Here is a 14,071-nt window from a genome sequence, read left to right on the forward strand (position 1 = left end):
TGAAAAATGTGTAAACTGATAAGATAATGAAAGCGAAGGTTCGCCACAAAATCGGCGAAGAAAGTAACATAACGAAAACACTGACAAGTAGAATAGACAGTATGATAGGGCATAGTTAAGACATGACCTTCATGGTAGTAGAAGGAGATGTAGAGTTTAAAACGAGTAGGGGACGACAGAGATAGGAATGAAGCAGAAAATAAATTTGGATGTGTAGTGCTAGTGCTGCTCTGTAATGATGAGTTTAGCGCAAGAGAGGAATTCGGGATGAGCCGCATGAAATCAGTCTGAAGACTGGAAAGGAAAAAAAATTATACTTTGATACTGACTTCACCCATCTCCTTCAGTATAGGCCCCATAACAAATATTTGCTAAAGGTAATTACACTCAAAGAAATTGAAACTCTGTAGAATTAATTTACAGATCTGTAAGTGCCTTGTCTTACTTTGACGCAGTTTGTTCTATTTATAAGGGGCGATCAAAAGGTATCTGTTTGAGGGCATTTCTGTAGCATATGTGCAACGTAGCACGACATAGATACGCATATACAAGCACAGATATGAAGTCAAGGGATTAGTGTAGAATCCGTATCTTTCCAACATGCGTGCGGTAAATGCGGAAATGTGAACTACAGTGATGTTATTACCAATTGCGCCCAAACGAGACCAACGTCCTGTTACTCTTTTTTGGCTGCCGAAGGCAAAATACCAGCTGACCTCAATCAAAGAGTGAAGGGTGTGTATGGGGAAGCACGTCTGTTGAAAAGCAATCGTGGAAATGTGCGCTAAGTTACGTGCTGGTTGCGATTCAACACAAGACGCAAGAAGTTCCTTGAGCGCATTGTCGCAGGCGACAAAATCTGGTGGGAGACACTCGATTATCATGCCTCCGCTCCTTAAAAAAGGTCTTGAAGGATCGAAGATTCCTATCGGAAAATTTTGCAGCAGGCAGATACGGACTCCTTCACGCAACAGGACACGGTGTTTTACGAAACAACCTGGTGCATCGATGGGATACTTACCTTAATCCTCACGGCGATTTTGCCTGATTGACTACCTATTCTGGACTGTACGGCCTTCGAACAGGAACTTTTTGATCGCCTGCTGTACCTCAATGAATTTCTAGTGCACTTACTTATTTAGTAAGGCATAGCTGTTATTCACTTTTGATGGGTGATGTATCTGGCGCGTGCCAGCATGTGAGTATGGTCTCTCTAGCTGACTACGCTGTTGCACGCAAATGCAGCCATCTTCCACCGCCGCCCTCTGCCACAGGTGCTGACGCCGAAGCCGCCGCCGGCGGCCACGACGGTGCAGGTGGCGTACGACCCGTTCTACAGCCCCATCCTGCAGCGCATGGACAACGTGTTCGCGCAGCTCGGCTTTAACGAGGAGGCGTGCCGCGAACGGCTAGTCTGCAGCATGTACAAGCGGCCGGCACGCTACAGCCCACACAGCAACCTCGTCTCCAACGAACTTAGCAGGTATGGTACGCGCCCCAGCCGGTTGCCCCCCCCCCCCCCCCCCCTCAATCCATCTCACGCAGTGCTGCTCGACTGCGTACTGGGGGTCTGTTGGCAGACTGGAATGAACATCAATGTATCTGATGAATACCCCTAAAGAGTCACGTACAAAATAAGGAGCGGGTTTTACAGATGGAACCAGTTTAGCAAAATATTTCCAGGTGGCCCAGTAGAGCAAGATGAAAATATTCCCAGCAGTGAGGTATAAGAAATGAACTTCTCTCTGAACGTAGTCCCCTTTAGAGTACTGTGCTTCGTCCATTATTTTTGCAGTGAATTGGTTGCATCCAGACATTTGATACAGGAGGGTCAACGAAGTACCCCTGTACAGTGCCCTTATCTTCTTCATTAAATTAAAAATTTATCGAGGCGAAGTTCATTACGGACAGGGATACTTGACAAGCAGAGTGTGCTATATCTGGTAAATACAATGCATGTTACAGCAACTTGTGTCTGAATTTCACTGCCTCTTCCTAATGACAAATGACTTTTCTGATCAGACGTGTTATCTTCATGAAATGTGATCTACATTTACATACTCCGCAAGCAAATGTATGGTGTATCTGAAGGATACCATGCACTACATCTACATCTGCGTGATTACTCTGCTACTCACAATAAAGTGCCTGGCAGAGCGTTCAATGAACCACCTTCAAGCTGTCTCTCTACCGTTCCACTCTCTAACGGTACGCGGGAAAAACGGGCAGTTAAATTTTTCTGTGCGTGTCCTGATTTCCCTTATTTTATTGTGATGATCATTTCTCCCTATGTAGGTGGGTGCCAACAGAATGTTTTCGCAATCGGAGGAGAAAACTGGTGATTTGAATTCCATGAGAAGATCCCGTCGCAACGAAAAACGCCTTTGTTTTAATGATTGACACTCCCATTCACGCATCATGTCTGTGACACTGTCTCCCCTATTTCGCGATAATACAAAATGAGCCGCCCATTTTTGTACTTTTTCGATGTTATCCGTCAATCCCACCTGATGCGGATCCCACACCGCACAGCAATACTCCAAAATAGGGCGGACAAGCGTAGTGTAAGCAGTCTTTTTGGTAGACCTGTTGCCTCTTCTAAGTGTTCTGCCAATGAATCGCAGTCTTTGATTTGCTCTACCCACAATATTGTCTATGTGATCTTTCTAACTTAGGTTATTTGTAATTGTAATCCCTAAGTATTTAGTTGAATTTACAGCCCTCAGATTTGTGTGGCTTATCGCGTAATCGAAATTTAGCTGATTTCTTTTAGTACTCATGTGAATAACTTCACACTTTTCTTTATTCAGGGTCAATTATCACTTTTAGCACCATACAGATATCTAACCTAAATCATTTTGCAAGTCGTTCTGACCATCTGATGACTTTACAGGACGGTAAATGACAGCATCGTCTGCAAACAATCTAAGACGGCTACTCAGATTGTCTCCTATGTCGTTAATATAGATCAGGAACAATAGAGGGCCTATAACACTTCCTTGGGAAACGCCGGAGATTACTTCTGTTTTACTCGATGACTTTCCGTCTATTACTACGAACTGTGACCTTTCTGAAAGGAAATCACGAATCCAGTCGCACAACTAGGCGATATTCAGTAGGCACGCAGTTTGATTAGAAGACGCTTGTGAGGAATGGTGTCGAAAGCCTTCTGGAAATCTAAAAATTGAAATCAATTTGACATCCCCTGTCGATAGCACTTATTATTTCATGAGTATAAAGAGCTAGTTGTGTTTCACAAGAACGATATTTTCTGAATCCGTACTGACTACATGTCAATAAATCGTTTTCTTCGAGGTACTTCATAATGTTCGAATGCCATATATACAATACATAGTCTAAAATCCTACTGCAAATCGACGTTAGTGATATAGGCCCATAATTCAGCGGATTACTCCTACTTCCCTTTCTGAGTATTGGTGTGACTCGAGCAATTTTCCAGTCTTTAGGTGCGGATCTTTCTGTGAGCGAGTGGTTGTATATAACTGCTAAATATGGAGCTATTTTATCAGCATACTCTGAGAGGAACCTGACTGGTATACAATCTGGACCGGAGGCCTTGCCCTTATTGAGTGATTTAAGCTGCTTTGTTACACCGAGGATATCTGCTTCTATGTTTCTCATCTTGACAGTTGTTCTTGATTGGAATTCAGGAATATTTACTTCGTCTTCTACTTTCTGAAAACCGTGTTTAATAACTCTGCTTTAGTGGCTCTGTCATCAGTGACTTCACCGTTGTTATCGCGCAGTGAATGAATTGATTGCGTCTTGCAATCATTTTATATTGCACTCGAAGAGGGAGGGAGGGAAAACCACTGTCTCTGTGCCTCCATACTAGCCCTATTTCTCTCATCTTCTCTTCAAGGAGAAGCGTGCGTCGGTGGCAGGAGAATCGTTCTGCAGTGAACTGCGAATCCATATTGGTAAATCCAGACTTCTTATCATGAATTTTACTGTTTGCTTATTTTAGAACCCTTACTTATTATTAACCAGTTACTCTCCTACTCTTTGGAGCGTAGACAGTGAGAAGCAACCATTTTGCATCGCAGAAATCGCAGATCAAATGCAGTCTGGTAGATGAAATCAAGTTCTTTTTGCTTGTTCAGAGCCTTCGCCAACTTCTTTACTTACTCATATAGTGCGGACTTTTACGGTCGGTATTTGTATTCTTGGCCACATTAGTTTGTGGGGATTAGACAGCAATACAACCCATATTTCGGTTTCTAGCGTATTGTTCCTTATTCTGGGAGACAGCCTCAGAACTATAAAGACGTAGTTAGATGATTGTGAAACATAAACTTGTTTAGCTGGCCGACAGAATTCGGAAGGCGGGAATAGCTAAAAAGTTTACACTTTAACGTACAAGTCTTAACAAAGAATAAGATACTGAACCAGACTTAATGGCAAGGACGAATATTACATCACTTCTACGATAGAAGTAAGTAGTCGTCTGTCAGAAGCATCGTAAGATACCAAGAAACGCACGCAGTTTGCACAATAACCAATTTTACAAATTTTTGGAAGGTATTCTTAGGAACGCTCTCTCTCTCTCTCTCTAGTCCTCTAGTCAATTCGATTATACATGACCCAACCACGTCCATTATACAGGGTGATTCAAAAAGAATACCACAACTTTAGGAATTTAAAACTCTGCAACGACAAAAGGCAGAGCTAAGCACTATCTGTCGGCGAATTAAGGGAGCTATAAAGTTTCATTTAGTTGTAGATTTGTTCGCTTGAGGCGCTGTTGACTAGGCGTCAGCGTCAGTTGATGCTAAGATGGCGACCGCTCAACAGAAAGCTTTTTGTGTTATTGAGTACGGCAGAAGTGAATCGACGACAGTTGTTCAGCGTGCATTTCGAACGAAGTATGGTGTCAAACCTCCTGATAGGTGGCGTATTAAACGTTGGTATAAACAGTTTACAGAGAATGGGTGTTTGTGCAAAGGGAAAAGTTCTGGACAGCTGAGAACAAGTGATGAAAATGTAGCACGCATCCCGCAAGCATTTGTTCGCAGCCCAGGAAAATCGACTCGTCTGAAATTGGTTCAAGCACTGTCTGCAGCTGATAAGATTAAAAGAATCGATTTCTGTGATTTTATCCTTGCTCAAATGGAAACAGATGAATCTTTCGTTTCAAAGATTGTGCTTAGTGATGAAGCAACTTTCCACACTAACGGGAAAGTCAACTATCAAAATGTCTGTATATGGGGCACTGAGAATCCGCGGGAAACAACTCAGTATGAACGTGACTCGCCTAAGGTGAACGTTTTCTGTGCCATTTCAGCCAATAAAGTTTTTGGTCCCTTTTTCTTCGAAGGTGCTACTGTAACTGGACTACAGTATCTGGAGATGTTAGAGAATTGTCTGTTCCCTCAGCTCGAACGAGAAGCACAACAATTCATATTTCCAAAAAAGAGACAGCATTGGTCGTATATTTTTTACTATTGCAAAATCGATTTGCTGTCACTGAGTGACCATCTTCAGTGCTATATTGTATAACTTAAACTGGGATGCACTGTTGTCACTAAGCTTACGGCAATCACATAGACTCTATGTATAACAGAAGGTTATATTATGTTTCTTTCATTAAATACACGTTTTTAAAGTTGTGGTATTCTTTTTGAATCACCCTGTAGTTTAAACTGATCCTATCTGCACTTCAGTGCCAACACTGGATGCGTTGTGAGGCATGTTATTCCTGGTCGTTCATGTAGGCTTATCGACTTGACCATTGTGGACTCCAGAGCTAGTATCCAGTATGTGGTGAAAAGGGCACTTTTGTCTTGCCCAGAGGAGATGGATCGGACTTTCCTAAACCCTTGTAAATGGGCTTCGGTCGGGGCTTGCTATGCTGGCTAGAGTGCTGCCCTCCTCCCGAGGCACGGATTCAGACAGTTGCCGGATGCCCCACAGGTGGTGGTCCAGTGATTCCCAACATCCGTCCCCGAGCCGTTCACGGGGTCGCTCGGTTACTGGGCAAACCAGTCGCAGACCGGCCGTAGCGCCGCCTGCCCTCCGCGGTTGCGTCCGCACTCAGCGTAACGGTCGCCACACCGAGTGTCTGGCGCCGTTGCCGTCGCCCGGCGCCCGCAGAACTGGATTGCCTTACGAAACAGCGCACAGATGTGCTGCTCGTTCCCAGGAGCCCAAAACGTCATCGTCTCGCAGTGCCGGCGCTTCTCTAGATGGCACGTCCGGCGTAGCCTGATTATAGTTCCCTGATTGGCGTTTCCTACTCTCTCCAAGTCTTCACGAACAAAAGAGTAGTCTTTGAGGACGACTACCGTGGACTGATGAGAACAGAACAATTCATATGTCCAGCAGCAGACGACGGAATGTGACATTAGCGTGGGATGACAGCGCTATCATCCTCATGGCGGTGACGGACACGTAGATCTTCATGCCAAGTGTGGGCTGGAAGATGGAACATGCTGCATGTGTGTCATTGTCTATTCTCAATGTTCACCGATGCTCACTTGTCCGCGAGTTTGGTGCACATTACGCTGACGTCAAGACAGATGACTATGATAGCTAAATGAAAACATGGATTCACAATGACGGAATTTGTAACCTTTTTGCCTCACAGCAGTTTCGAGATTTTTAAATACTTTCGCTAGAGCAAATTTCGTCAAAACTATGTCTGCGCAAAAATAAAATCATTAAAATTTATGTATTAAAATGCATATGTATATGTTTGAGCTTTGACTTTAATAAAGGTGTGAAGCAAGGGGATAGTGTCTCCACTGTCCTATTCAACATAGCCCTGCATAGTGTAGTAAATAAAATCAACAAAAGAGGCACCATATTTATGAAAACTAGCCAGATATGTGCATATGCTGATGACATTGCTATAGTAGGAAGAAATACCAATACACCCCTAGAAACGTACCGGGCAATGGAAACAGGAGCCTTAAAAATTGGCCTCATAGTAAATGAAAACAAAACAAAATATATGGTAATGTCACAACCTGAGGCCAGAAGAACCCCTAAAAACCTAAACATCAATGGGAAATGCTTCAATGGAGTGTCCACTTTTAACTGCTTGGGAACCCTAATAACAAATGACAACAGTATTGGAAAGGCTATAAGGGAAAGAATACAAGCAGGAAACAGAGCTTACTTTGCAAATAAGCAACTTTTCAAAAATAGCCTTTTTACAAGAAAAACTAAACTGCTAATATATAATTCCCTAGTCCGCCCAGTTATCACATACGGCTCAGAGGTATGGACGTTGACACAACACCATGAAAATGCACTAAGAAGCATTGAGCAGAAAATACTACGCAAAATCTATGTGCCAATAAGGGAGGAAGAAGGCTAGAGAATACGATACAGTGCCGAATTACAAGAATTAATACAAGGCAGGGACATAGTAAAATTTGAGAAATCACAGCGAATACGATGGCTAGGACACTTGGGGAAAATGGCAGAGGATAGAATTCCAAAGAAAATGATGAAAGGTATGATCCATTCAGTTAGGCGAAAAGGGATACCTAGAAGAAGATGGATCGATGAGGTAATAATAGATATCACCAATATGGGAGTCCGGGGATGCAAAAGAGCAGCAAATAATCGAGAAGTGTGGCGGAAGATTGTTAAAGAAGCCAAGGCTCACCAAGGGCTGTAGCGCTACTGAAGAAGAATTTGTTTGAGAAACCATTACTATTTCTTAACATGATTCTATATGTTTATCACTCTGTGTATTTTGCACAAATTTTGACGGAACTTGTTACTGTTCACGTATTTGAAAATACTAACACAAATAAAGGATACAAACTCAACCAGTTGTGGAACATCTTCATCTTCATACTGACTGAAGTCCCCAAAGCAACAAAACGCTGCGCGGTCGATTGTAGGATATCTCACATCGGAAACCATACTGAAATAACCGTCATATTCTACGCCCTCTTACCCATCGTGCCGTGCGAATGGTTGCATTTTGTTCTGCAGAATTTCAGGGACTATCAATTCTGACAATGGAAGTTACAGAAGTATGAAACATTGCAATACTCCAAATCAACATTGTTCACCAATTATCATCGAAGGACGCATTATATGGCCATCTGCCATTCATGAATTCTTAAAAAATATATGTTACAAAACACAGCCATAAAAATCTCGGGAAATGTAATGAGCGTTGGTAATCAGGGCGTCTTTCTAAGCTATTTGCCTTAAATACCGTTGCAAATATTGAAAGTTGTTTCTTATTATGTGGAAGTATGGATACTTTTGATTAGATAGTATATGTCTAACGATAATGACATACTCTTTTTATGTTTTTAGTGAAACGTTTCACTAAAAGAAATGGGGTTAGGACTACTTGTACAGTAATGAATGCGGAGTTAAAGTGGAACTTCTGTCTCGTTACCGGTTGTCGAAACCAAGTCACAGATGTCACTAGATGCTTAGTGAATACACACTGAAGCGCCAGAGGAACTGTTATAGGTACGCGTATTCAAATACAGAGATATGTAAACAGTCAAAATACGGCGCTGCGATCGGAAACACCTATATAACACAACAAGTGTCTGGCGCAGTTGTTAGATGGGTTACTGCTGCTGCAATGACAGGTTACCAAGATTTAAGTGAGTTTGAACGTGGTGTTATAGTCGGTCCACGAGTGATGGGACACAGCATCTCCGAGATAGCGAGGAATTGGGGATTTGCCCGTATGACCATTTCACGAGCGTCCCGTGAATATCAAGAATCCGGGAAAACGTCAAATCTCAGACATCGCTGCGGCCGCAACAAGATCCTGCAAGAATGGGACCAACGACGACTGAAGAGAATCGTTCAACGTGACAGAAGTACAACCCTTCCACAAATTGCCACAGATTCCAAAGCTGGGCCATCAACAAGTGTCAGCGTGCGAACTATTCAACGAAACATAATTCAAATGGGCTTTCGGAGCCGAAGAGCCAATCGTGTGCCCTTGATGAATGCGCGACACACAGCTTGACGCCTCGCCTGGGCCCGTGAACACCGACTGTTGATTACTGAAACCATGTTGCCTGCTCGGACGAGTCTCGTTTCAAATTATATCAGCAGATGGGCATGTAAGAGTATTCAAATACAAAATGGTCCCCGCATGTCAGACGGAGACTGTACAAGCTGGTGGAAGCTCCGAATGGTGTGGGGCGTGTGCAGTTGGAGTGATATGGGACCCCTGACAGGTCAAGATAAGACTCTGACAGGTGAGACGTACGTAAGCATCCTGTCTGATCATCTGCATCCATTGACGTCCATTGTGCGTTCCAACGGACTTGGGAATTCCAGCAAGACAATGCGACACCCCACATGCCCAGAATAGCTACAGAGTAGCTCCAGGAACACTCTTCTGGGTTTCAACACTTCCACTGGCCACCAAACTCCCCAGACATGAAAATTATTGAGTATATCTGGGTTGCCTTGCAACGTGTTGTTCAGAAGATCTCCACCCCTCGTACTCTTACGGGTTTATGGACAGTCCTGCAGGTTTCATGGTTTCAATTCCCTCCAGCACTACTTCAAAGATTAGTCGAATCCACGCCACGTCGTGCTGCGGTATTTCTGCGTGTTCGCGAGGACCCTACACGATATTAGGCAGGTGTACCAATTTGTTTGGCTGTTCAGTGTAGCATACCTATGTATCCAGTGGGCAGGTATCAGCTTCAACCCAGAGTAAATGTACGCTTCCAACAATTAACACTGTATATGCAGGACCATTCTAAATTTTGTAGTACTCCTTAGAAGTAAAAGAATAATAACAATAACAACAGCACCTACAATAACAATAATAATAATTTTTGAAATCTTTCCGGGTCTGCACCTACGGAACTCTCTCGTTCTCAGATTCTCTTGTGATGTAGCACACTGGAGAATCAGGTAATGGTGCAGAATTTCCAAGAAAGCAGGCTCGTGGTGCAGCTGAGAAATCGTTGTTTGTCTTCTCCTTTTTACGACAGGGCGTAAACGAAAGCGGGCTCTGTCTTCTCTGCGGCTGCCGTGACTCTGCGCTTTCCGCTCTGGTCTTGACACCCAGCTCTGTAGCGGTCGCACGGTTCTCGTACCGCACTCGCCTTGTCTGCGGCGCAACTTTTCCTTTTTATAGCGGCACGCCGGCCTGCTATGGCCTTTGTCCCACCAAGGTCGAGGCAACGAACCCGCTGTCTTCGTAGAGCGAGCAAATAGTTTTCTTCTCTTTCTTAATTCGCCTGCTCGTCATCAACCAATTACCTGTCGTCATTGGACGTGTCTAATGCAATGTATTCTACAAATTACATTAATATTTACTTGGAGGACGGTATGTGAAGTTTCATTCTAATGTAACCTATAAATCGTATTCAGATGTATTAAGACACATTCAAAGACCACAGGTACGCCCTGGGATTGAAATATGCAATTTCAACTTTACCAGAAGCCAGGCTGAGATCTAAATTGACTAAAGTAGATTTCCCTCGCTAAGCATAACCAGTGGCCTCAGCATCAAGTGAATGACAGAAGGTTGTCCACAGTGAAAGTGATGAAGAATTACAGAATTAGATAAATGGAATGAACAGTCTGGTGAGTACAGAATATGGATTAGAGTAAACCAAGGAAGGACGACATTAATGAGAAGTAGCAGAAATGAGGTTACTGAAAAGCTTAAGATTAAACTTGGTGATAGCTAGGAAGAAAGTAATCCATATCGGATGAAGCAAAGTGGGCATAAAAAGCAGACTAGGATAGGTAAAGAAAGGGTTCCTGGTCAAAAGAAACCTCTTCGTATAAAAATGTAGGTATTAATTTGAGCAAGCAATTGCTGAGAATGTACGCTTGGAGCACAGCATTGTATATTAATGAATCATGGACACTGGGAAAAACGGAAGAGGAAAGAATCGAAGCGTTTGGGATGTGAAGTTACAGAGGATTGTTAAAAAAAACCGTGGACTGATAAAATTATGAATGAGGGGTTTCTCCTCAGAATCGGCGAAGTACATAGCAAATAGAAAACACTGACAGTAAAAAGGGACAGCTTGCTAGGACATGTGCTAACGCATCTAGGAATACCTCCACGATACTAGAGGCAGCTGTAGATAGTAAAAAACGCCGTGTCATCCCCTGTCGTAGGACGTCATTCAGATGCGGTTTGGAGAGGCTCGGGGTCGGTGCTCAGCACACAGCCCTCCCACCCGTTGTCGGCTTTCTAGGCCCCAGAGCCGCTACTTTTCAGTCAAGTAACTACTTAAGCGACCTCACAAGACTGAGGGCACCCCTTTCAGGTACTGTCATTAAGAAAAAATCATTGGTAGTACCGGGAACTGAATCCGGGTCCGCCGGCGGGAGTGGCCAAGCGGTTCTCGGCGCTGCAGTCTGGAAACACGCGACCGCTACGGTCGCAGGTTCGAATCCTGCCTCGGGCATGTATGTGTGTGTTGTCCTTAGGTTAGTTAGGTTTAAGTAGTTCTGAGTTCTAGGGGACTGATGACCTCAGCTGTTAAGTCCCATAGTGCTCAGAGCCATTTGAACCAAACCATTTTCAATCCGGGTCCTCTGCACTGCATGAGACGTTGACCATTCAGGTACAGAGGCAATTACGTGGCGTTCATACAGCGAAAGCATTTTCGTTGGTCGAAGACATATCACTTATATTCCTCCATTACTTTATTTCTGATTATTTTCGATTCTGTAATTCATCAGACTATCATTTATGGCTGCACTTTTCCGAAGTTCGTCCTTCAATTTTCTCTATGAGTTTGAGGATTAGCTCGTGTTGCGTTCATCGACGAATGTGTCTCATCTCTGCCAAGAATAATCTGTTGCAACTTAAGTCAAATGATGGGTACTAACATTTTATGTGTGTAGGTACAGTAATGTTACGATGATTTTGTGGTGTCACCACCAGACACCACACTCACTAGGTGGTAGCCTTTAAATCGGCCACGGTCCGTTAGTATACGTCGGATCCGCGTGCCGCCACTATCAGTGATTGCAGACCGAGCGCCGCCACACGGCAGGTCTAGGGAGACTTCCTAGCACTCGCCCCAGTTGTACAACCGTCTTTGCTAGCGATGGTTCACTGACAAAATACGCTCTCATTTGCCGAGACAATAGTTAGCATAGCCTTCAGCTACGTCATTTGCTACGACCTAGCAAGGCGCCATTAACAGTTACTATTGATATTATGAATAATGTACCGTCAAGAGCGACGTTCACCATTTATGGATTAAAGTTAAGTATTCCACCAGCTACGTCCGTTTTTTCTAAATTCTAATTTCCTATTCCTGTTCCAGACCTCGCGCCAGCCTGCGTGAGCTAAAACGCGTGCCTTTCGGCTTCCTCTATTAACCCGGTGTTGGCTCTCCTGCCAACTGATAACAGATTTCCTTTCTCCGTCGGTAGGAAGAAACAGATTCTCATAACACTTCAGTGAAGTCACTCTACGAAATCATTTCATAGGAAATCCGCCACAAAAATTCACTTTACGGAGTCAGCATTAATTAAGATGTACCACGTCGCTTTACGAAGACGTATTGCTGCTAGTCAGTAACAGACTTCACGGTAAAAAACGTGTCTCCAGCAAATTTAAAAGTAGCTGAACATTTTGGCCTTGAAACTGTATGACCAGTAATTTTGAAATTGCTCTCATAACAGATTGCCAACGGCCTTGCCACAATGGTAACATCCGGTTGCATCATATCATCGAAGTTAAGCGCTGTCGGGGTTGGCTAGCACTTCGATGGGTGATCGTCCGGTCTTCCGAGCGCTGTTGGTAACCCGGGTGCACTCAGCCCTTGTGAGAAAAATTGAGTAGCTACGTGATTGGGAAGTAGAGACAGCCTTTTCAGTCGGAGTTTAGTTTAATTATAAGAGACTAATTAATTCGAAGAAATGTTCCTCTGAAAAATATTTGATTATGTCATCAGCGTCAGTGAAATTAGTTGTATTTTATTCTCTGAGAACTCCAGTTTCCTAAAAATATATTTCTTTTCAAATTCGATTCAGCGAAATATGAAGGCACATGATTCCATTCTCAACAACAGTTCGTTATCTTCACTTTTATTGTCAGTGACCTGTATATAATCTTCCTGATATCTGTTTCCTCAGTTCGTTTATCTCTTTTGACTGTTTATTTGTAATAACACTTTTCTATGCTGGCTGGATTGTTTGTGTTTTACAATTAATTTTGCAAAGAATTTTTGTCGTCGCCAATAATAAGTTCAGCTAGTTCGCCAAAGAGAACAGTAAATGTATGTTCTCTCATCTACATCTACATCATACTCCACAAGCCACCTAATGGTGTGTGGTGGAGGGTACTTCCGGTACCCTCCAACCCTGTTCCACTCGCGAATAGTGCGGGGGAAGAATGATTGTCGGTAAGCCAATGTATTGGCTCTAATTTCTCGAATTTTCTCCTCGTGGTCAATACGCGAGATGTATGTAGGGGAAGTAATATGTCGTCCGACTCCTCCTGAAAAGTACTGTCCCGAAATTTCAATAGCAAATTTCTCCGTGATGCACAACGTCTCTCTTATAAGGTCTGCCAGTGGAGTTCGTTTAGCATCTCCGTAACGCTCTCGCGCCAGCTAAATGATCCCGTGACGAAACGTGCCGCTCTTCGTCGGATCTTTTCTACCTCCTCCATCAGTCCTACCTGATAGGGATCCCAGATAGATGAACAGCACTCAAGAATCGGGCTAACAAGCGCCTTACAAACCACTTCTTTCCTTCGTAGATGAGTTACATTTCCTTCAAATTCTTCCGATGAATGTGAGTCTGGTGTCTGCTTTCCCCACTATCTGTTTTGTGTGGTAATTCCACTTAAGGCCGCTCTGGCTAGTTACTCCTAGCAGAGGCTGTCTCCAGCTGTTTTTCATCAGTAGTGTAGCTGTACTGTAGTGGATTTCTTTTTATGTGTATTCACAATGTATTAAATCTATTTACGTTCAGGGTCGACTTCCAGAGAGGGCATCATTCATCAGCTCTCTGCAGGTCGTTCTGCAAATTCTTACTATCTTCTGGCGTTGTTACTACAAATAGCCTTAAAGAGCATCCGACGGTTTCTACTAGGTCATTTATATATATTGTAAAT

The 14,071-nt window shown here is 43.4% G+C and overlaps 1 protein-coding gene across 1 annotated transcript in view; it reads left to right on the forward strand.

Moving 5' to 3' along the window:
* LOC124789664 overlaps window positions 1–14,071 on the forward strand; it is a 152,612-nt gene that overhangs the window by 84,395 nt on the left and 54,146 nt on the right. The window contains exon 5 of the mRNA XM_047257100.1: window positions 1,275–1,483. Within this exon, the coding sequence (XP_047113056.1) occupies window positions 1,275–1,483 (209 nt within the window). The remainder of the gene's footprint in view (window positions 1–1,274; window positions 1,484–14,071) is intronic.

Source organism: Schistocerca piceifrons, chromosome 3 (assembly GCF_021461385.2).
Source record: "Schistocerca piceifrons isolate TAMUIC-IGC-003096 chromosome 3, iqSchPice1.1, whole genome shotgun sequence".
In the NCBI taxonomy this organism is placed as follows: Eukaryota; Metazoa; Arthropoda; class Insecta; order Orthoptera; family Acrididae; genus Schistocerca; species Schistocerca piceifrons.